At 48.7% G+C, this 24,936-nt stretch overlaps 1 protein-coding gene across 1 annotated transcript; it reads right to left on the bottom strand.

Moving 5' to 3' along the window:
* Positions 1-11,961: 11,961 nt before the first annotated feature.
* On the bottom strand, positions 11,962-24,171 carry GRM6 (glutamate metabotropic receptor 6; the record flags this gene model as incomplete). The annotated part of the gene is made up of 10 exons (XM_081036188.1): positions 23,357-24,171; positions 20,657-20,873; positions 20,201-20,336; positions 19,472-19,626; positions 18,310-18,450; positions 17,995-18,199; positions 16,203-16,344; positions 15,491-16,114; positions 12,862-13,173; positions 11,962-12,159 (listed from the first exon to the last, which is right to left on the bottom strand). The coding sequence occupies exons 1-10, from the start codon at positions 23,855-23,857 to the stop codon at positions 11,962-11,964; spliced, it is 2,631 nt and encodes an 876-aa protein (XP_080892314.1). The 5' UTR covers positions 23,858-24,171.
* Positions 24,172-24,936: the final 765 nt, after the last annotated feature.

A 24,936-nucleotide genomic window follows, 5' to 3' on the forward strand; every position in this document is an offset into this window, starting at 1 on the left:
GGCATGTGGCTATAACGTCGTAGGACTTGATTCGTATTTCTCTTGCTCTGAACTGCACAGGCATCCTGGAGTCTTCTGGGTGCTGGAGATTGGGGGGGGGGGGGAACACGTTTACTTCTGGTTTCTTCTTAGTCCTGAAGTGTGTAGCCCTCTGAGGTCCCAGCTCTAAAAAAGGAGAGTCTCCCATTAGATGCTCCCCAAGGAGCTGATCTTGACCTTTGAACTCTATATACCTTGCCCCAGCAGGATGTCAAAAAACAGCTTTCAAATCTGCCTGCATCTTCAAATGCCATCAGGCAGAAAGCAGCTACATCAGTCTCTTACCTCTGCAAGATTCCATTTACACTGAGATTTCAACCTTCTATCTCTTAACGAGCTTTTCAGGCTTTCAATGAAAATTTAAAAAATATTTTTATTATGTCTTTTAGTTGCTTTAACCAGGAGATTATGGTTTCAGTAAACTTGCCCTCCCCCTTCCTATAAATAGAACCCTCCGCTGTGAAACCCATCCAAGCCAGGTGCCCCCACTTCTCCACTGAAACTGGTGTTGACAAGGTTATTCAGTGCCCTACATATTTGCTAAACAGGATGGTCACTTCTCCATCCTCTTCTAACATTACTTCTAAGGAGTATTTAACACAGTTTCTGACTCTATTTACCTGGCTCTCAGAATAACACTTGGATTTCCTCCTCCTTTACCAGGCCGCCATTTCTTACTTTCTTCCTACTATTCCTTGCTAATAATGTCTTCTGCTAGTTCTTTCTCATCTTCCAGAACACTTAATGTTGCAGTAGCCTACCACTCTACCTTTTGACCTCTTCTCTTTTCTCTTTACGGTCCCTCCCATAGCGACGTCATGCAAATAAATGACTTTGAAATACCATCTGTGGACTAAGGACTCCCAACTACCCGCTCAGCATGGGTATCTACAGTGTGGTCCAGACTCATAACGCTACTCAAAATGTCCGCCTGGATGTCTAATCAAGATTTCAGTCTTAACATGTCCAAATGGAGCACCTATTTTTCCTTTCCAAATCTGCCTGGGACTGAGATATGAAAGAACAAAGAAAAAAAGAAGGAATATGGGGGTGTCCCTTTTCTCTGAGCTTTCGGAATTCCCTTGCCTGACCTTGATGCAGAACCAGGAGGTGTCCTGTGACGCTGTCTCTGATTGTGCTCTGGTGCCCCGGGTCTCAGACTAGCGGAAATAAGGGCAGAAGGACTTGCTGCCAGTTCTGCAGTACTTCAAATTTGAGTCTTTTCCCCAAATCTGCCTGCTATCATTTATTCTCCAGAGTCTTCAGATAGATATTCTATGCTTCCTGTTCAGGTTTAAAGCAACATTCAGTGGGAGAGACAGGATGAAGTCTACTTACTCCATATTACCCAGCACTGGAACCCAGAATAAGATTTTTATTTTTACACAGCATTGTATTTTTCCTAAGTTAACTGCCTTAAAGGTTTTCTTACATTAACTCCCACCAGCATTTAATTCTTTTCAGATGTTTCATCATATGAATCTACCATCTTTTCTACTGATTTCACTTTTATACTGTATTTCTCCATTTGGAGACTTTGGTCCTCCTCCAACTTGGACTGCTTGCTCTCTAAAATTGCCTATGTCTTTCCAACTGGATCTTTTCTTCAATTTCCTGGATTGAATCCATTGTTTATTGGATCCCATGTATTCTTCCTTGATTTAATCCATAGTTTTGTGGAGCATATCCTCCTAAAGCTTACTCAGAAAGGAAGCATAAGAGATGAGCTTCATGTCTTTGCATGTCTGAATATGTCTTCATTCTGCCTGTACATCTGATTAGTAGTTGACTGATTACAGAATTCTAAGGGTGTGTGAGGGGGCAAGTTAATCTTACTGTCAGCAGGTTTTCTTGTTTCTAGCCCCATGCCTCACCCTTCCCCCTGCCTAAGACCTCCGACTTTCCCAGTCAACGTCATTAAGAAAAAACAAAAACTAACCTCTTTCCTCATGATTGGTGAGCAGGTATCTGTTGGAAGTTTTCTGTATCTGGGGTGGGTGTGAGGATTCATTGTCTATAGCTGGACTTCCAAAATAACTTCCCGTTTTCTCTTCTCCCTCTTTGCACACACCCCCTCCTTCTTATATCTACTACTGCCAAGTGCTCAGTCCTTGTGGAAGACTCTGGTGCAAAATAGCCCTCTCTACTTTCTGTTTAACAAAGTACTACTGCTGTGTTCTTGCCAAAGTACTCTTGGCTACCCTGTCCCTTTTCGTATTCTCTTTGTTCATGTGAGTTTATATAATTTTAATACTTGTACTATCATTGTAATGGGGTCTTATATCAGTAAAAAGAAAGCACAAGTGTTTAATCGACCACTTAAAACAAAAGGTGTATTAATTTATTTAGGTGAAGGTGAAAGAAGAGTAGGACTTGGGACATAGCCTTGTTTTATGCTATTTAGAATTGAAATTTGTTCTCATGTCCTTTTCTCTTTGTTGTGCGGGGAGGCCTGTGGGGTCTTAGCTCCCGCTCCCCACCTAAGAACTCAGGACATGGTGAGGCCAAAAAGGAACACCCGCGGAGCCATAGGTAGGGGAGTCATACCACTATGGTCTCACTGGAGGCTGGATCACACGACCTGCGACCTGCTGTCCACGTTCCTGCCAACTGACTGACTCCCCTCGACTCCCCTCGACTCCCCTCGACTCTCCTCGACTCCCCTCGACTCCCCTCGACTCCCCTCGACTCCCCTCGACTCTCCTCGACTCCCCTCGACTCCCCTCGACTCCCCTCGACTCCCCTCGACTCCCCTCGACTCCCCAACATAGCTGTGGCAGTTATATTAGTGGCCAATGGCTCAATGGTTACAGCTGACGGCCAACTAGCCACAGCTGACGGCCATCTACTACCCGAGCCAGCACCCTTCCACATGAGGTCGAGAGCCTGGAAAGTGCTCTCTGGGGCTCTGTCCCCACACTCTTTCTAGTCACTCTTGTTCTCTTGTTCTTTTGCTCTCTTGTTCTTTTCATGACGTTATGATAAAAGTTGAAATAGACATTAATAATCAGGCACCAACATCGAAATTAACAGTCTAGTAAATAACAAGTCTTCCAGAGGAAACAGTACATGGAAATTATTGTTTAGATAAAGGATATCCATAGTTGAAATAGAATTATAAGTAGAGTCAAGTTTTCATGTAAACTACAAGATTCAGTAACCTTTTTCTGGAAAGTGTGCATATCCAGAAAACTAAGGTTTGTAATTTGAGAGAAACATTCATAGTCTACTTTTTGAACATAATGTGGAGTTAAAGTTTGATCAATTCTAAAAGGGCTAACCTTGATTAGTTCATTATATTGCCACTGATGGTATTGTGTTATTATGAAGCTTTCATGTGAGAAGAATTCTGAGATGAATAAATAATGAAAGTTACTATGCCTTAGTGTCAGGAGAACTCCTCCTTCTTAATGTCACTGTTTATACAGTTCCATTATTAGTTTTGTGCTGGTCTCAGCCTATCAATAACCAATGTTGTGGCTGGACCAGCCCTTGTGGTTCTTACTGTGATGCCATTCAGCAATAACCATTAGGAAATGTTAGGAAAAAATATAGGTTTATTACTCACAGGACCTGGTAATTACACAGCACACCTGGGCCCACATAGTAAGGTTGCAGATAGAGAGTGCATGAGCCTGGGGTTCTGCTTTTATTGGGGTCGAGGCTGGGCCTAGTGTGTCACGGGCTCATTCTTCATTGGTGAATTTCAAACATAAGAGTGGAAATTTAAAGCACAGGAAGAGAAAATGAAACAAATAGCCCAAATGGTGAGTGATTGAAATCAACCAAGATCTCTAAAACAAAGGAGCCTCAGAGTGGGGAGCTGCCTGTCTCTTTATCTAGTCCTGTGGCTGCAATGTGCTTATTCAAGATAGCCCTCTGTGAAACGGATGCCTCCCAATCAAGGCCTAAGTCAGGCACTTGCCTTACAAAACAGAAAAAAATAAAAATGAAAAAACAGCTGTCAGGGCTCGCACTACAGTTCTGATATTAAATTTTACCCACTTTGTTTATTTAGAGATGAGAGTTGTTGAGAATTGAGGATTTATGTTTAATATATTTTTAAGTATTTTTCTCCTGAGATTTGATTATGAATTTGCAGAGTCCTGGGGTTACAGAAAGATGAATGAGCCATGAACTACTAGAGATCATGTGGTTAGATAGTAATAAGTAGCTACTGTACATGAAAGAACTACAATGGGTGCCACGAGGAGAAAGGAACAAATTGTTGGAATTCACAGAAATGACAGAGGTGTTGCAAAGACTTTGTGAAACGGCTACATACAGTGAGTGATCTTTAAAACTGGAATCAAGGGGTAAGGAATGTGGAAGAAGCAATGCGTGGGTATTTTTGGCAGAGTCATGGTGTTTTGTAGGGATGATGCACTCGGAAACAGGCTTGCCTGTTGTTTCTGCCACTTCATAGCTGTGTAACTTGGGACAAATCTTTTATCATCCAGTTTTTAGTTTCTTTATTGATTTTCTTTTTTAAAAAGAGTGGACTAGAGAATTTTAAAGATCTTATCCAATTATATTGCTTCTGCCCTCCTTTGTTAATGAGTGTGTAGGCTGAGAACGAATCTTGAAGGGCTTTTGTTACCAGTGTTATGTGTTTGAACTTACTAAGTAGGCAGTGGTTTGGACTGGGAAGATGAGATGAAGAGAACGTCATGATTACACATATTCATTACAAAAGTTGTTTGTTACCAGGAAAGGTTATCAGAATTACTATTGGAGCTGTTAAAAAATGCAGTTATTTATGTCTTTGGCTCTACTCCTACAGATTCTGTGGTAGGAAAATATTATGGATACTCGAAGTTAGGGAGAGACTGCATCTTGGCATCCAGGTATGCAGCTGTTACAATAATTCATCTGAGTAACGATAGTACAGGCAAAGGAGATGTCAGTGTTTATTCCTTGGGAAGTAAGTCGTGGTCCTCATATTTCTCATCTTTCAGGTTTCCTTTTCTTTTTCTTTTTTAAAATTTTATTGGGGAATATTGGAGAACAGTGTGTTTTCCCAGGGCCCATGCATCTCCAAGTTGTTGTTCTTTCAATTTAGTTATGGAGGGTGCAGCTCACTGGCCCATGTGGGAATCAAACCGGCAAACCTGTTCTTCAGAGCTCACGCTCTAACAAACTGAGCCATCTGGCCAACCTTAGGTTTTCTTTAATCATCATCTTTTCTTACCTGTTTTAGTGTTTTTTATCCCTACCATCATAGCATGCTAGATATGTTCACATCATAGGTAATGTTCACTGAGAACTTACTGTGTTTCCCCCAAAATAAGACCTTGCCAGATAATCAGTTCTAATGCATCTTTTGGAGCAAAAATTAATATAAGACCTGGTATATGTTATATTATATTATATTATATTATATTATATTATATTATACTATACTATACTATACTATACTATACTATACTATACTATATTATATTATATTATATTATATTATATTATATTATATTAGATGGGGTCTTATAGTAAAATAAGACCAGGTCTCATATTAATTTTTGCTCCAAAAGGTGCATTAGAGTTGATTGTCTGGCTAGATCTTATTTTCAGGGAAACACGGTACTATCTGTCAAGTACTGTGTGTGTACTTTACTAGCTTTATGCCACGAAATTTATACAAAACCCCAGTTTTGTGGGGTGGATGATTACCTACCAGCTAGATGCAGTTATCATACTCACTTTATGGATGAGTATGGAAATCTGTGACTTGCCCAAGCTCACAGTGTTAGAGTGTTATGTTTTAAACATGAAGTCTTTCTGATTCTAGAAACCAAACCCATAACCACTGAGCTGTAATTTGTAGGTCTTGAAGAACTGGTTGCTCTGGCTACCAAAGTCCTCACTCACTTCTTTTCTCTCTTCCTTTTTATCCCCTTCCCAAAATATGAGGCAACATCACAAGGTATCTCTAATAATGCTCATACATAAGTGACTGAGAACAGCATTATTTCAATTAATGTGTCCACCACACTACTGTGCATATAAAACACTCTGGAAAAAACCACATGCACAAAAGATGTTTCGAAGATATTGTTGATCTTAAAAAAAAAAAAGCCAGTTATTTTACCAGCAAGATGGGTTTATTTAGAAATAGCAGAAGAATTGCCATTTGTAACAAGCAAATTATGGTGAACCATAGGCAAGTCCAAAGAACAGAGGAGATGGATTTGCTTTTATAGAGTGAAGAGGGAAGTTGGGAGAGGCCATTTGAAGAGTTCAGTGTGGTAACAGCTTCTCATAGGCTTGGCTGTTGCTGGGCAAGGAGAAGTTCTTCCTTCCTTCTGCTGGGGCATGTAAATTAAGCTTCCTCCTGTTTGGGGCCTGAGTGTTAGTGTGTGAAAGCTCCCCCTTCAGGGTTTCCCTGCTTCATTATAAATGAGGTTTCCTTTATTTATTTTCACAATATTCTCAACGCAGTAGCCAGAGTGTTCCTTTTAAACGTGTCAGACCATCTCACTCTTTTCTTAAAGCCCTCCATTGTAACCTTCCAATGTCTCCTTAACTCACCTAGAGTAAAAGCAAGTCTATAATTATAATAGCTTGTGGGGCTTCACATGATATGCCCTTATTACTTCATGGCATAGTTTTTTGTGTCTATCTGGCTAGGATATAGTACACAGTTATTCAATCAAACACTAATCAAATACCTGTAAAAGTATTTTGTAGATATTGTTAACACTCCGATCAGTAGACTTCAAATAAAGGAGAGAAGTACTCGTAATTATCCTCAATAATGTGTGTGGGCTGCATCCAATTAGTTGAAGACCTTAGTAGCAAAAATCCAAGTTTCCCTGAAGAGAAGTAATTCTGCCTCAAGACTACCACACCAATCTTTGCTTGAGCTTCCAGCCTGCCACCTGTCCTACAGTTTTCAGACTTGCCCACCTCCACAATCATGGGAGCCAACTTCTTAATTCTCTTGAATAGATATACTGGAATATATATATATATATATATATATATATATATATATATATATATTCTCTTGAATATATATATACTAGGGGGTGCCAAAAAATGTATACACGTGGACACATTGGTCAACATGGCTCAAGCAGTAGTTCACCATAATCAGAAGTGTCTGTACACTGATGGTAACCACTTTGAGCAGCTCTTGTAATTGCAGAAGTCACACGTGACTTGTATTCATCTTTTGTCATTGGTATATATTGAGTATTACAATTTTATTAGTTTTTTTCTTTCTTAAAATATGTATACATGTTTTTGGCACCCTGTGTGTGTGTGTGTGTGTGTGTTTGTGTATATGTATATATACCCTATTGCCCTATTGCCCTATTGGGTGTAGTATAGATAGATACTGTATAAATTATTTATCTATCATTTTTTATCTATCTGTCTGCCTTTGTTTCTATATATAAATTGTTTATATATGTGTATATATATACATATATATACATATATATGTATATATATATATATTCTCTCTCTCTTATCTTATATCTATATATGCTCCTATTGGGTATAGCCAATAGGAATATATATAGAGATACCTTTCTAAGCATATAGCTAGAGATCTATATCTCCATTTATCTATCCACATATCATGACTCTCCAGAGAGACCAATACGTCCTATTGGTTCTGCTTCTGTGGAGAACACTGACTGATACACCTTGCCTACCTTTCTCACATTGCTTCCTTCCCTTACCCTGCTCCAACCACACCAGCCTCCTCAGTCGGTTCTCAAACATACCAGGCATGCCCCAGCCCTAGGGCCTCTCTACTGGCCACTCCATCTACTGGCTCTTCCCTCAGATAACCCCATGGCTCGCTGCCCACCTCCTTCAAATGCTGCCTTTTCAATGATGCCTATTGAATCACTATTTAAAATTGCAGCCTATCCCCTCTGGCCTTCCCCATTCTCCTTACCCTGCTCTACTCTTTTTTTCCCCCCATAGCACTTGCCATCTTCTGACATACTACGTAATGTGTTTATTTTTCTTAAATGTTTAGTGTTTGTATCCACCACTTGGATATGAGTCCCATGAAGGAAACAATCCTTGTATATTTTGTAGACAGGTGTATCCCAGGTGCTTGGCACAGAGTAAACACCCAATGGCACTTGTTGGAACAACAATGAATGAGGAGTGTGTGGGGATTGATAACTAGGGGCCCATGGATCTGAGATGGGGTCCTGGGGTTGTTCAGCTGAGGACTTTGCTTAGTGAGTGGGGTCTGCATGGCAATGACCGACAGGATTGGAGGGTCAATGGTAGGTAAATGGTGTCAGTGATTTGGCCATCTGTGCGGGGATCATTAAGGAGACTCTGCCTGTCCATAACTGTAGGAGAGGATAATTATCTTGCCCGAGGTCTTGCCTATCTGGTAAGTGGCAGAGCTGGAATTGATCTCAGGAAGTCTTACCCTCAACGTTGTACAATTTCAAGATGTGAAAGCTGACTGAGAGAAATGTACCATGGCTAGAGCAAGAAAAGGTTTGTGGATCTTGGAAAATTTCCCTGTCTGGCAAATCAGAATAGGAAAAAGAACTCAGAACTTGATACTATGGGTCAGTTCAACATTCAAGTGCTCTGGTAGAATAACCTCATGATACTTAATCTGCCAGATTGTATCAGGCAACAGCATGTGGGGCCATGATACCCTAGACTATTGTACCCCTTCCTGCTGTTTTCTGTTTCTGAGTCTGCAGGTAAATATGGGAATGAATCGCAGCCAGATGCAGGTGCTAGGAGAAGGCACTGTGCACAGCAACAGTCCTCTCCGAGTGGGGAGCTGGTGCCCTGTAGTGATGATTTTGATATTGGTGTGTGGGAGGAGAGGAGAAAGATACAGGAAGCAGAAAGGCCAGTTAGTTAGGATCCTGCCGTAGTGACCCATGAATGAAGTGATGAGGCTTCAAATGTCAAAATCCAGTCCCTCCACAAATTTGCTCCTCTACAGCCCTATCTGCCTTCTCCGGCCAGTCTGCCCACTCAATCTCTCCCCTTTCAGAGCCTTATCCCACCTTGGTTCCTACCTTTTGCTCCACAGGTTGAAAGATCATCTCTGAAACTCCCAACCTATTTTTCATGGCTATCAGTACACCGCTCTGCTTGTCCACATGCAAGCAGGTTTTCCTCTCAAAGCCCAAGGGATGGAAAATATTGACACTTGGAAATTTTCATTTTTAGAAATAAAGATGTCACTATAACAGAGCATTCCTGATTGATAAGGTTTTATCCTATTAAATGACGGTGGAAAGATTCACTGGATGTGTGTGTTTATTCCATTTTGGAAGGACTCTTGCAAATTGATATAAAAAAGCAACAGAAAACCCAAGTCAAACTTTTTGGGAAAGTTACATTTATTTAACAAGGGTCACTGAATAAAATGAGAAGCAATGAGGGTAATGAATTTGGGGAAATTTTCCAAAGAACATAGAATGTAATAAATGTGACAAAGCTGTAATAAATGTGTCAAAAAAATTCACACCAGTGAAAAAACATAAGAATATAATATTAAAAAGGCCTTCCTATGCAAATCGCAACACTTTGGACACAGGTGATAACCTTACAGAGGTGAGTAAAAGCTCATGTCAAAATGTAATCTTACTATGCTCTAAAGACCTCATCCTGGAGAGCATCCTGTGATTGTAATGTGGAAAAGCCTCCAATCCAGAACCCCATTTCCACTGGAACATATAGTTCATACTGGGGAGAAATTATTTGAGGGCAATGAATGTGAGAAAACCAACCATATAGCTCAGCTCTTATTCAACATTAAAGAAACCATGAGGGCAGAATGCCTTATAAATTCCACAGATGTGAAAAAGATTTTATTCAAGGGTTCAAATTGATGAACTGGACATCAGAGAATGCAAAACTATGTCTGCAAATAGCAGGGGAAATCCTCAAGGAGTTGTGAACCCCACTGACATCACAGTAATGATCAAGGGAAGCGACCTTATGTACACACTGAATGTGGAAAATCTTCTGGAAGTCAAACCTTTGACTACATTTGAGAATTCAGAAAGGAGACCACACGAGTGAATTAAGTATGATAAAGCCTTTGGGAACAGAGCCCACTGCACACAGAACGGCTCATGCTGTGGCTCATGGACAAGTGGAGCGATGCGAGAAGGCCGTAAAGAGAAGACAGAGCTCACTGTGCATCAGAGAGCTCACACCAGAGACGCAAGCAGGAATGAGTGTGTGAAAGTCTTCAGCAGGAAGCCAGAACTCTAAGTCAGAAGTCTCACATCACGGGGAGAAATCCTCTAAATATGGAAATCATCCAAACTCTGAGTCATAAGAGTTCAGAATGGGGAAAACCACAAAAATGTAACAAATGTGGAAAAATTTTCAACTAGAAGCCAAGATTCATTGCATATCAGAGAATTTCTCCTGGGAGAAAAACCAAGAAAACGGTAATGTGTTTCCCCCAAAATAAGTCATAACCAGAAAATAAGCCCTAGCATGATTTTTCAGGATGACATCCCCTGAACATAAGCTCTAATGCGTCCTTTGGGGCAAAAATAATATAAGACCTGGTCTTATTTTCAGGGAAACACAGTAAATGCAGGAAAACCTTCATTTGGAGATCAGAGCTCACTGAATCTACAAGTTAGTATCGAAGAAAAAGCACTCATAAGGGAAAGCCCCCAGCAAGAAAACACACTTCATTATACATCAGAAAACACACACAGGAGAGAAGCCCTGTGAAATAATGAATTTGGGAAAGCATTCAGCCTTTCATGAAACCTCATAACTAACACTTCAGAAAAACAAACCCTAGGAATGCAACGTGTGTCAGGAAGGAGACCCTGGACACCAAAAGTGTTACTCTGAGGAGAAGCCCTATTCATTTAAAAAATGCAGAAACACCTAGTCCCAAGGTCAAAACTTTTATGCGCCAGAGACTGTATAGGGAAGAGTCTCTATGTTGTATGTATTTTTTTAAAAAAAAATGAATGAAAGAAAGAAAGAAAGAAAGAAAGAAAGAAAGAAAGAAAGAAAGAAAGAAGAAAGAAAGAAAGAAAGAGAGAAGGAAAGCGAAATTACTGAAAAACGAACATCTACGCACTGCTAGGACAAGCACCTTCCTCCCCATGCCTCACACTTGCCTTCCAAAGAGGACTTCCCAGGGGGCACTGGGAGAGAAGCAGTTTTATATCCATCCTACATGGAATTTACCTTCACCATGAACACAATTCTCTCTGTCACTGGTCCCAACCTGGAACTCCTGAACACAATCCCTCAACTGGCATCTCACGCCACTGAACCGCATAAGTGCATCTGATTTTCCTAAGGGTTCAGGGTCATTTACGGGAGCCCAAATGGGAAAGGAAAAAAAGCTGTACTCTGAGTGTGACATCCCCCAGATCCCAGGACAGATCCCAAGGGAAAGGCCCTTACACAAATAACTTCATGGGTTGTACCCAGAACCACTGCTCACTCCCCTGCCCCTGCAGGCCCACCCTCTCTCACAGGGGTCACACCCAAGGCCCCGTCCCTCTGTGCCAAGCCCGCTCTGCTCAGTCCAGAATACAGACCTGCACATCTCCTATTGTGGAGACGTCTCCTCACCCATACCAGCCCTCTAGTTCACTCTGGGGTCTATACATTCTCACACACTGTCTGATCCCTAGGTTCTGGTGGTTGGGCAAGGAGGAAATGGCACTCACCCTGCGCCAAGCCCAGGGATTCACTTCAACGTCTCAACTTCAGACCAGAAAGGGTGAGTGTAGTTCCTTTTTAAAAGTAGACGCCTCTGCGTGGCCGTTTCCCACCATGAGTAGAAAGTCTGATCTGCAGTGAGGCAGTACGATGCCTACACGCACAGACCCCTCACTGCATGCCTGGACCCTTCACAGCCTCTACCATGAAGCAAGGGAAAGAAAAGAAGAGAGGAGAGGGCACAGCCATCCCATTGACGCCCCTTCTCTATTTGGAGACCTCTGTGGCCTCACCCTGGGGTGAGGCTGTCATGGTGGAGGTTGCCTTGAGGCTCCGCTTCCGCTTCTGCACGTTCTGCTCCGGGTGGAACAGGATGACGTAGGCTTTGGGTACGTAGAGCATGCCGAGGGACACCGACGCACTCAGGCTCAAGGCCACGGTCAGGGTAGTGGTTTGGATGTAGACCTGAGCCATGGGGGAAGGAACCAAGTGGGACTCAGCCCTTTCTCTCCCCTCCACCCCCACGCAGCCTGGGAATGAGCCCTTAGGAAAAGACAAGTGCATAAGCAAAGGCCTGTGGCATGAAGAAGTGGTAGTCGCCGTGGCCCTGGTGTGGACAATAAGGAGGGTGAGTGGCACAGCACCAAGGGAACCAGTGACTGAGGGAAGAGGTTTCATTCTCAAAGATTGACACCTGAGGAAATGGTCCATGTGACTAAAAGGGGCTAGAGCATGTTAATGACTGAACGAACATGTTTTCAAATGTACAAATGAATGAATGAACCGAGATTGAATAAAGGAGCAAGTAGGCAAATGAATGGATGGCAAGGATGAATCAACTACATACATGAACAGATGAGTGACTAATGATCAAACAAATGAACAAATCGATTAATGGATTGCCTGATATAAAGCATGTGAAAGAAGTAAGTGAGTAAAAAGGTAATCAATGGTAAGAAGCCGAGATGAATGAATGAACAAGGGAAGAGGGGATTGATTAAGTGCAGAAGCAGAGGGAGACTGGAAAGACAAATGAGTAAACAAGCGTTAAGTGCATGAAAGGATCAACCAAGCAGCCATTCATGTGTGTGGCTCAGCTCTTGGGACAACCGAGCCCTTCCCTTCTGTGGACAGGCAGTAGTGAAACCAATGCGAGACCACAATTACCTTTTCAGCTGACTGGGCAGTGCCAAAGAAGATGGGCACAAAGGCCAGCCAGATGATGCAGGTGGTGTACATGGTGAAGCCGATGGGCTTGGCCTCGTTGAAGGTCTCAGGCACACCACGGGCCTTGATGGCGTACACCGTGCACGTGGCCATGAGCAGGAGGCTGTAGCCCAGGCAGCCGATGAGGGACAGATCCGACATGTCGCACTTGAGCACCCCTCTGGCCTGCTCTGGGTCCACCGTCCGCTGCTCCTCATAGTCAATCACACTGTGGGGGGGCTGGGCTCCCAGCCATGCCATCACTCCCACCACCTGCGGGAGCCAACACCACATCAGGGACACACTTAGCCTAGCCACCAAGTAAGGTCTTTGGCAGGTGAGGGTCCTCTTGAGGCTGCTTAGGTCTGAGAGAGCCACCATGCCGAGGAGAGGGCCATCCAAGGGCAGACTTCCCAGGCAAAGGCCTGTGACATGGTCCAGTGGAGGTATGTGCTAGTTGGATAAGGGGCCCCTGGATGTCCTCTTCCTGTATTCCAACCATTACTAATGCCATTTACTGAGTCCTGCAGGTGCAGTGACTACAGGCATTGTGACCCTGAATCTGTCTTCTCCATCCAAAGAATGGGAACCCTCCTAATCTGCTGTGAGAACCCAGTGCCAGCTGGTTAAGGGCCAGGCCCAGCACAGATGTCCTCTCCTCACTGTCCCCGAGGCAGGCAGGCAGAATCCTCTCCATTCTGTAGATGTGAAGTGTTAGGGTGTCCCCATGAAGCAACATGGCAAACCTAGTGCCTGAGGACCCCCTTCCTTCTCCAGATCCTGAGAACTGCTGAAGGAGAGGTAATGGAATCACGTGTGGGCGCACAGTGCAGCTTAGCATGCAGGCCCCTGGGGGACAGTAGTGAGAACATGAGCTGATGCAGGGTGGTCTGGGAGGTTATCTGAGTCGGACAGGTCCGAACAGGGAGGAGACGGAGTTTCAATTTCCTCACAGTCAGGAGACATGACCTTGAGCCAAGGGAAGCTGGGGAGAGGGAAATAAGACACCTGCATGAGACAGGACCCTGGAAGGGCTGCCCCATATGTTCATACAGGTCATTCCTTGCACAAGAGCACCTGATTGGGGATGCGGGTGCAAGGGGGGGGGGGCTGAAATCTAGCCAGCGCTCTGGTGTTGTGCACTGGAGCAGGCTGTGTGATACTCGAGGACGGGACTTGTTTTAATAATTTGTGCACCGAGAAGAAGAGCCTTTCTGTGCTTCTCCCAAAGGCAGGAGCTCTATGAACAAGGGACTGGTAAAATAACACACACCCACTGTCCGGCATGGAGGCTTCTCTTAGAACAAGGCTCCAGGTGGTGGGGAAAGTTTCCCATGAGAAACTAAAACTCAAGGCCTGAGATATGAAGGAGTAACAACCAAAATGTAAAATGTACTCCACTGATTTTGTAACCCATGTAATTGATAAAGAACTAGGACCCAGCCCATGTAACGAACTCCTACAAAGTACTAACGGGACATGATCAAAGTATAGGAACAGGCACATCACAAAGAGCACAGCTGGCAAAGGTCAGGTGCACTAGAAATTAAGTAGAGGCAAACTGAAACAGCAGTGAGATACCATTTCACACCCACCGTTTTGGTAAATAACCTAGTACAGTTTAACGTGTGCCTGCCTCTTTGAAAGGGCCCAGGGTTTCCGGAAATGAGGGCATAATATGGGGTGTCTTTAGGTGAGCTGGGGTCACTGAATATAGCCTAAGCATCTATGTCCCGGGATGAGGTGCACCACGGGGGTTCCAGGCAGTGAGGCCGTGAGGTGCCATTTCTGGATGAGCTGGGCTGAGATTCCGGCCCTGACCGGAAGCTCCCACTGCACCTGCAGGAGGACAGCAGCACTCCCAGCCATGGAGAGCACTGTGCCCCGAGGCCTGTGGGTGGGAACGGACATGGTGTACGCATCGCTGGGTAGGGAGAACGGCTCACCTGGAGTGGAGAGCATGCTGTGTCAACATGGGCTGAGCCAGAGCCCTCCACCTGGTGCTGAGAACTGGGCTGGCTCTGCAGTGTCACGAAATGTCACAGACACCTTTGTCTTAGCATAGAAAACACGCAGACCATGGAGTCATTTGCAAAGCTGTGGTATTACTGTCTTAGAGAAAGACCCAAAGCGAGTCTGCGTTTGCTGCATATACACCATGAAATCTGGCCAGTCTTGGAGCGCGATGCTGCCCTCCAGGGACATCATTGGAGCCCGTGGCCCTCGTCAGGCAGCAGCAGTAACTCCCTTACGGAAACAGATTATTTGCTCAAGGAAAATTCATCAGGTATCTCTTTGCTCTATTTTTATATGGGAGGCAAATTATGGCAGAGCAAATTCAGTTTATGATACTAATTTTGTTGTTTTACAGGAAAATAGCTAGAAGCTAGTGCCCTGGCCTTACTGACCCACTTTCCTTCCAGGACGACACAGGGGAAAGGCCGCTCTTACCTGTTCTCCTCACGGGAGAAGAGCAGCGCCGTCTCTCTTTCCATTTGTTAAACATGGAAACCAACACGGAAGAATAGCTGTCTGATTGTTTAAGTGGAGGTCAGTGCCCCGCCCATACTGCGGGAGCCCGGGGACCCACCTGCACGGAGGTGAGGCTGAAGGTGATGACCAGCTGCGAGGCGGGGCTGATGAAGCGCGGGGGCGTGACGGAGCGCCTCCCCTGCTCGAAGACGCGGTGGATGCGGTTGGTCTTGGTGAGCAGGGCGGAGTAGCTGAGAGTGGTGCCCAGGCCGAGGAAGAGCCTCCGGGCCGCGCAGACGGCCGCCCCGGGCTCGGCCACCATGAGGAAGGTGATGGCATAGACCAGGAAGATGCCGCCGAGCAGCACGTAGCTGAGCTCGCGGCCCGAGGCCCTGACGATTGGCGTGTTGTTGTGCCGCACGAAGGTGGCCACCACCACAGTGGTGGCCGTGATGCCCAGCACGGCCAGGAGGAGCGGCGGGGCGGCCCAGGGCGAGGCCCAGGTGAGGCGGACCACGGGGGTGGGGCGGCAGCCCGTGCGGTTGCGCGTGGGCCGCATGTCGCCCGGGCAGGCCTCGCAAGTGAACTCATCTGCCTGGAAGCGGTACCCGTCGCAGGCCTCGCAGTGCCAGCAGCAGGGCACACCTTTCACCATCTTCTTTCGCTCTCCCGGCGCACAGGGGAGGCTGCACTGAGACGGCGGCACCTCCCGGGTGTCCCCCGACCACTGCAGGGCATCTACCTACGACACAGGACGCGGGGCCTGTGACCGCCGCCCCGGGAGTGGGGGGGCATCGGCCCTCTCCAGGAGCTCAGCCTGGGCCACTCACGTCCAGCCTGAGGGTCTCCGCCCACTGGCCCACCGCCTGGTAGCCGCCGCTGCCCGCACTGCCGTTGGCCGCCTGGTACTGGAAGATGTCGTATCTCCCCGGCGCGTCCCCGTTCTCGTTGAACATCACCGGGGTTCCCGCACTGCCTGGAGGGAGAGCCTGGCATCCTCAGCTGGTTCTCCAGCCCATGGAAGCCAGCCTCCTGGAGAGGCCGGAGTATCAGCCAGGATAAAGGAAGAGCTCCACAAGCATGCGAAGATGCTCACTGGCATCAGGGAAAGGCCCATCAAGCCACTGTGAGGTACCACCTCATGCCCATTAGGACAGTGGTGGCCATGCAACAGAAAATAACAAGGATCAGAGAGGACTGGGAGAAACTGGCACCCTTGTGCACTGCTGGTGGGAATGTAAAAGGATGCAGTCACTGTGGAAAACAGTAGGGCGGTTCCACACAAAAAGAAACGCAGAATTACCACCTGATCCAACAATTCCACTTCCAGGTATATATCCAAAAGAATTGACGCAGGAACTCGAAGAGATACTGGCACACGTGTTCATAGCAGCATATTCACAACAGCCAAAAGGTGGAAGTAATTTAAATGTGTGTTGGGGGTTGGATGGATAAACGAAATGTGGCCTATGCATACAATGGAACACTATTCATTCTTAAAAAGGAAATTCAGGCCCATGTACAATGTGGATGAACCTGGAAGATGAACCTTGTGCTAAGTGAAATAAGCCAGTCACAAAAAGGCAAATACTGCACGATTCCATCCATTCGAGGTATTTAGAGGAGTCAAGTTCATAGAAACAGAAAGTAGGGTGGTGGATGCCAGGGGATGGGTGGGGAGGAATGGCGAATTGTTGCTCAATGGGAAGAGAGTTTCAGTTTTGCAAAATGAAAAGAGTTCTGGAGATGGGTTGCACAACAATGTATACGACTTAAACTATGCTTCAAAGTAGTTAGGACGGTAAGTATATATTATGCTATGTGTATGTTACCACAATAAAAAAATTAAAAAAAAGAAAGCTTAAGTGTCCAGGTGAAAGAATGAGTTCAGACTTGCACAAAGGTCTGTGTGTTGGCATGAAATTTGTACCAATTTGAACAATCAACTTGATTTCTTTTAGAAGCTTATTCTACGAGCTTGTAGAGCTGGTCTGGAGTGAAATCAAGTTGCACTCTTTAGCAGAGAGCTTGGAAGATAGAAAGCACTCCATATTTGGTGGAATATAGAGCTTTACTTTTGTAAAGGATAGCAATTGTACAAGTGCACCTCTCCCCACAAGCCAAGTCCATCGGCGCCCTTTCAGAAGCATAGCCAGGTCCCTGGGGGGCCCAGGGACACATTGCACTAGTGCCTTGTGCTCAGGACGTTGCTGAGACAGCGTCTGGACGCCCGGGACTCAGAGTGGGCAGCACATGCACAGTCCCTCCTCACACGTGCTTGGTGCCCCACATGTGCCCGAGAGACTAGATGCTTCCAAACTCTGTGCCGTGGAGGCGAGAGTTGTGTGTGACCTGCTGAGGGTTCCAGGCAGAAGGGGTAGCAGAGAAGTTCCCCAACACCTGAATTGTGCAAATTGGGGCAGGGGGTGCTGAAGCCTAGGAAAGGAGGAGTGTTAAGAAGTGCCCAGAACTTGGGTCAAGTCCCCAGCTCTCAGGCCCAGGCACTCCCTAGACCATGCTGCCTCTCCCATCCCTTGATCCTGACTCATCCCAGGTCCCACAGAGAAATCTATCCCAGTGGGTTTCCCTTTACTCTCTCAGGGACCCTGGAGAGGGACCCACTCACCATTGAAGCGGACAGCTCGAATATACTGCAGCAGCGTCTGCCCATCAGTGGGCTCCATTGCGGGGCACAAGCCTGTGTGCCCAGGACAGAGAGCCTGGTGCATGCTGTGCAGGGCGTGGGCAATGGCGTACACGGCGTCGATCACAAACTGCACCTTCCCTTCCTGCTCATACGCAGAGTCCCGGCCAATGCGTTCCTCACCTGCCCTAGGGATTCCCAGAGGAAGTGTGCCTGGCCCCCAAGTGCCTATCTTGGCCTCCCACCATCTCCATCATCTCCCTCGCCACCTCACCACCCTGGGCAGCTCTCACCTGTGCATATGCGGGTGGAGTCATCTGACTGGGCACCTGAGCTGGTCAGTTTGCAGTTAAAATTATCTTCCCAGAACTCTGCGAACCAGATGTTCCGGCGGTTGTTCTCCAAGGAGCGGGTCATGAAGTACTGGTCAAATCCTGAGAGGGAGGACGGAGAAGGGTGGCAACCATGAGCCAGCCATGGTACTCCTGTGTGCCTTCACCACTTCCTCACTTTGCAGCTAGGAGTGGCCATGCAACCATCTGGGGACCCCAGGGCAGAACTTGCAAACTCAGAGCCTCAGCACAGGAAAGACTTTTATGCTGTCCCTTCTTTCCTGGTGAGGGTGCTGCTGTGCAGATGTAATGGGTGGAGCTTCAGCAGCCACTTTGTAAATATGATGCCACAAGCATGAAGACAGAGCAACCCCAGACGATGGTGAAACAGAAACAGAGAGCTCAGGGCTTTGAGAACATCACTGACTCACTGCCCCGAGCCTAAAGTTCCTTACTTTCAGACCTCTTGTCTTGTGAAGAAATACCTCTACTGCTAAAACTACACTGTCTAGTTTGCCACCTACAACTGAATGCTTTCTAATGGAAAAGAGTGTGAGGGTGGGTGTACACCCCCGAGAGGTATCAGTGCGGGTGTCAGGGCTCAGCCTTATAAGGGTCCGTGCTTCATAAACAGCCTTGAAACCCTCATCAAGGTGTCTTCAGTTCATCCTTTGGGAAAGAAAATGAGCAATACTGTTGTAAAGTGAACCCCCCTACTGGATTCTTCCAGATGTTCACAGGTGGGGAGGGAAAGGCCTCATCACTTTGATCAGCAGGACAGTATGTCCCACATCCTTGGTTTCTCTCTCTCCTACCCACACCCTCCAATCACAGTACTCTTGGCAGAACCAGAAATATAGGCACTGAATTAAAAACCAAAACAAAAAACACAAACAATTCTTCACGCTGTGTGGTGGGTGTGCTTTTCCTCATCTGCCAGCTCATTCAAACACTGGAGGGAGGGGTGTATTACCAGAATCTGAGTCATAGAGCCTGGGAATCCTAGAAGGGGCCTGGATCACAGTACAATTTTACAAACGGGGGAATGAGTGCCCCAAGAGGGGCTAATGGGGAAGGACAGCAAGGGTGGAGACACCGCGGGGAAGGGCGTTTCTGTGCTCACCGTCGATGGAGGACCTTTTGGGCAGGATGGTGACAGCGCCCACGACCACATCCTCCAGGTTCAGAATGGGTGAGGTCTTGGCTCCCCAGCTGTCGGAGCCAACCCACAGGAAGTGGCCAGTCAGGTTGGCCAGGCGTGTAGCCTCTAGGACCCTCCTGGTAGGAACAGGGCTGGTGATAAGGGCCTGAGCTCTTCCTCCAGCTTAGCCCTACTCACTTCCCATTCTTCTCTCACCACCTATCCCATTCCACATCACTCCTCAGGTCCTCACTTATCAGCAACATGGGGTATCGGGTATTTACACTTGCGCTGGGCTTCTTGGGTAGTCAGGGCCCCGGGCCTGCCCTCTGGCTCCACGCACTGCACCCACTTCACGCTGTCTGGAAGCAGGGCTCCTGCTGGCTCTGCCCCTGGGGGTCCTTCCTGATGCTCAGATTCTGCACTTTGATGTGCCCACAGGCCCCCCCACTGCGAATTCTACCAATGGACATGTGTTCTGTGTGTTTCCCTGGCTAGACTTGGAGCATCTCCACCCAGACTGGGCCTGGTTCATTTCTGGGGGCACCAGACTGTGAGGGCAGCAGAAGAAGTGTGCAGGGGGAGGGAGGGTGAGAAAGAGGCAAAGGGAGAAAGGGAGGATATGCATGTGCGGATGTGTGAGAAGAGGAGGCAGAGCCTTCAAGGAGATTATTTGAAGAACTCAGTGACCTCAGGCACCATCCGTCCCACCTGATGTCATCCTCGTTGGCAAAGATGATGATGCCACGGGCATTGGGCGTCTCCATGAGTCGCCTGATCACCTTGTTGAATTCTCCTGGCTTTGGTTCTCTGGGAATCTTGATGGACTGGGCAATACAGACTCCCCCTGGGTGTCGGGGTGCCAAAGTTAGCTTTCGTCCATCCCACCCAACCCCAGGGGCTGCCACTGCACATGACTGTGTAGTATGATTGCTCTGCGGCCTGGCCAGGGGTCTGCAGGGGTGAGGCCAGCTTGGGCCCCACCAAGCGGTGAGGCAGGGGCTGAGTCCTCTGAAGGAAAGGGGTATCCGCCCACAGAGGACACCATCCACGCTCCCCACCATGGACCCAGTGCTCCCAACTCATGGCTTCTGCCCCGTTTGATGGTCCCTGCCTCACCCCTCTGTAGGCTCCTTGGTGCCTCTGACCCATCTGCCCCCAGCTCACCAGCCTCGCGGGAGATCTGTACAAAGGCCTCGACCCCGCTCTCGCCATAGTTGCCCTCGGAGGCCAGTGTGGACACATAGTTCCATCCCAGTGCCTGCACAATATCTACCATGGCCTGGGCCTGGTAGGAGTCGGGCGGCACCACTCGGGAGAAGAAGTCATAGCGTGTGGAGTCGCTGAGCTCAGGAGCTGTGGAGGCGTAGCTGATCTGAGGGATCTGGAGGGGGGGGAGAATACCTGAGTTGTGGCTAGAGGGTCAGTGACCTCAGGAAGGGAGGGCAACGGGGACTCAGAACACAGGTGGGGGCACGGAAGCTACGGGGTAGGGAGCTGAGAACCAGCTGGAGTGGCCAGCAGGTGTGGGAAAGACATGCATCTTGTAAGTGGGTGTGATGGAATAGGGGTGGTCTGAGGGGAGAGGGCATGGCCACGACATACAGTTGTGTAGGTGTGTTTGAGCAAAGGCGAGGTGGGAGCTCAATTGCAGCCTGCAGCCCATCCAGCTGCTAAGCACAGACTGTCTGCCCTGGAAAGAGACATCCTTGTCAGCCACACAGGTGACAAATTTTCCTAATTCACATCAAGGGGTGAACTGTGTGGGTGGGGGCAAGCCCAGGAGGGTTCAGAGCAGCCAGGTGAGCTGGGGAGGGGCTTGTATTCAGGGGCCTATTGCAGGGGCCTGTCTGGTACTGGGTTTACCTGTGTGCATTAGAGTGACTGATGGCAGGGATGAAGAGGGGGAGCTAATGCTAGAGAGGCCTGCAGGGCAGCATGTGCAAGGTGAGGGGAGAAGGCTGAGGCATCTGAAAGAGGGAGGCCAGCAGCGAGAGGGGCATATCAGAACCATATTAAAGACACAGTCACTATGGAAACAGCAAGTGGGAGCTGGTGGAGGTCATGGGGGCAGTTCTGGAAGGAGGGACTGGGCTGGGCTGGGGAGACAAGGTTGTTTGCAGTGGGACAGAAGCAAAGTGTGGAGTGCAAAGGTCTATGGAAAAGGGAACGTATAGCAAAAGGGTCAGGGAAGGAAAGAGAGAGGAAGGATGGATGAGAGGGAGAAAAACAAGAAGAAAGACAAAGAAAGAGGAGAAGTCAGAGAAAAGGAGGCAGAGAAAGGCACGCTGGCTGCAGTATATTAGTAAGCACCATAGACACTTTAGTTTCCTCTTCAGAAAAGCCTTCCCATACATGTTGACCCTCCTGAGAGCACAGGATGTGGTTGAGAAGTGAACGCAGAAGCTCTCGTCTTTGCTTCTGGACCAAGAATTGCAAAGCAGCCCCAGAGGGAGCAAAATCTGGCCCATGGTTGCTCTTTGTGCACTGTGTCTTCATTTAAATTTTTTTGAATTAGTAGCCAGTGTCCAAAGTCTGGGGGTGCGGCACCACCTCAGTCTTGGACTGAGCTGGCAGCAGTGGGCCCTGGGCTCACAGGGTCCTGCTCACTCAGCTACAGTCCCCACCTGGACCCCAAAGTTCCCTGAATTTGAGATCTCTGCCTAGAGGGAGAGAGACAGAACGCCGGGCAGGAAAGAGGCTACAGCCCACAAAAGCACACAGACATGGGCTGGTGAGACAAAGAAACCCCCCATGCACTGAGCAGTTACAAAACCTCTTTCAGTGCCAACTAGAAGGTGCATCTGTGTGCTCTGCACAAATGCTGCCGTCCAGCAGGAACTGGGGTGAGAGGAGTGAAGTGGTTGCAGGTATGGAAGGGGGCCCAGAGCAAACCCCACCTCGGGCCTCGGGGCAGGAGCAGAGGCCACTCCTGGGAGAATCAGAAAAACTCAAGAAAGAGAAGTCCTTTACCCTCGCCAGATGGAAGCAAAGACTTCAACTCTTCTCAGAAAGATGAAAGGACAGAGACACCCCATCACGAACCCCAATAAAACTGTCCCAGAAGACTGCTCCCCAGAATGTACAGAAAATTCCCCACATTCTAATGCCTAAGGCCCCCTAACCCATGATTCCTATGCCCCCCAAATTACTGCCTCCCAGATTGCAAGGAAGGTGCTGCTTCCCTCAGAAGACAGCTCCCCAGAGATGAGGGCATGGCAGGGACTGTCCAAGCATTCCCCACAGGGCAGGGTGCTGGAGATAAGCACTCTAGAAAGCAGACCCCACTGTTTCCCCTGAAGTGACCGTTAGAGAAAGACATTTTGAAATTGAATTTAAACTATGATCAAAAAGGAGGAGCGAGGTCCAGGTCTGTACACGCCCAACCACCCCCCAGAGCAGCCAGGAGCTCGTCCCAGTTGCCAGTCGCCCCACAGGGAGGGCCCTGATTCCAGGGACAACTGGTTCCCCATACTCGGAGCTCTCCGGAGCCCACGGTCAGGACCTCCTTGCACCGCCGTGCAGGGTGTGCCCAAAACGAAGACACCGGAACGGGAGGTTCAGTGGGGGCTAAAGTGCAGGCCGCCGGCTCTAGCTGTGTCCTGAGGGTGGGGGTACGCTTCCTTAATTCCCACCCCCGGCTGTGTGTGCGGGCGGCAGCCATGGGAGGGCGCCAGAGCAGACCAGGGAGGCCGCAGCGGTGACGTGACCCTGACTCCGGCTGGCGTCTGGCCGGACCCACAGGGTTTCTGGCGAGCAGCTGTTGGCGACCTGGAGTGATTTGTCCGAGGAGACTAGACCTCCGCCATCCCAAGGGCGAGGACGGGAGAGAGGGGCTGGACAGCGAGCACGGCCCGCGGGCCTCACCGCAAACAGGCGCAGCACGTTGGCGACCATGATGGACACGGAGCTGGCCGAGGCGCCCACCACAGCCACCACGCGCTCGGGGGGCGCGGCGCGCAGCGGGGGAGCGCCGCCGGGGCAGCGCACGGCCGCCTCGTCGCGGTCGCCGCGGCCGCGGATCAGCGCTTGCACGAAGCTCAGCGCCTGCTCCAGCGCGTACGTGTCGCGCGAGCACGTGTCCAGCACCCGCGCGCCCAGGCGCACTCCGGGCAGCAGCTCCGGGTCGGCGTTGACGCGGTCCAGCGCGTAGAGCATGGCCTCCAGCCGGTGCACGCCCTGCTCCTTCTTCAGCGGTCCGCACGCCCTGCCCGCCGCGCCCCGCGCGTGCACCGGGAACAGGCCGCCCAGCGTGAGGCCGCCCGCCAGGCGCACCGAGCCCGCCGCGCCCGCCGCGCCCGCCTGTGCCAGCAGCAGCAGCAGCAGAGACGGCAGCGGCCGCTCCGCGGCGCTCCGGGACCGGGCCATCGGCTCGCCGGCTGCGGGAGAGGAGCGGGCGGGGAGAACAGAACCGGAGAACGCTCTGAGCGCCTGGCCGGGGAGAACCGGGGCAACCGGAGCCCCGGGGGCTGGGGAGGCGCGCAGTACAGGGGAGCGGACTCAATCGGACAAGAGGCGTGGTATCAGCTCGGCCCCCTTCCCCGGCCTCCCCCTCGCTCTCAACACACTCTGAACCTCATCACAAGGGTCTCCTGCCGGGCCACTGTCTCCAACGCGCCAGTCCTGCGCAGCTCTTCCTGAGACCCATTCCTGGCGCACACCTAGGCCCCCGGCTGTGGCCACACTCACCTGCGCCAGCCGCTGGCTGTCGGGTCAGGACGCGGCTGTGACAGATGCGGAGCGCCCCGAGTAAGCGAGAGAGGATTTAAGGATTGTGGGGAAGGGATGAGAGGCTGCCCTGAGGGGGGTGTGCAAAACGGGCTCTGGCCACATATTTCCCTCCCTCTCCTACGCCCTGGGAATGTTTCTTCCCTGTGTTTGGATGTGTGTCTAACCTGATTCCTTCTGGCTGTTTGTCTCCCCGGATGTCTCTGACACACATACTCTGCCCTTCCCTCTCTCTTGGTTTCTTTGTCTGTTTCTCTCTCTAGCTGTATCTCCACCTTTCTTTCTCTCTCTCCCCTTCTGTCTCTCCTCTTTCTGTCTGTGTCAAGTTTTTTTTCTTTCTTTGCCTCTCACTGTCAGCCTTTCTCTGTCTGTTTCTTCCTCTCTTTCCTGGCTACCACTCTCTTGACTTCGGCTGTCTAGTGTACTTCCCAACTTTCTCCTTGCAAAACCCTGCAGTAAACCTGTGAGTGGAGGGAAAAAGGAACACAGGCCTAGTGAGCTGAGTGGACCTGAACAGGAAGAGGGAGAACAGGGCTGGGCAGGAAGGAACCATAACAAGCAGACCTTTAATATTGGCAAGGACTCTGCTTAACACACACAACAACCCTGCAAAGGAGAGACTTTAACCATCAGCCCCATTTTGTTGATAGGGAAATAGAGACCTCAAGGAGTTAAGTGACTTGCCCAAAGTCCCACAGTTGGCATGTGTCAGCATCAGG

The sequence above is a fragment of the Rhinolophus hipposideros genome, assembly GCF_964194185.1.
Source record: "Rhinolophus hipposideros genome assembly, chromosome: 23".
NCBI classification, from domain to species: domain Eukaryota; kingdom Metazoa; phylum Chordata; class Mammalia; order Chiroptera; family Rhinolophidae; genus Rhinolophus; species Rhinolophus hipposideros.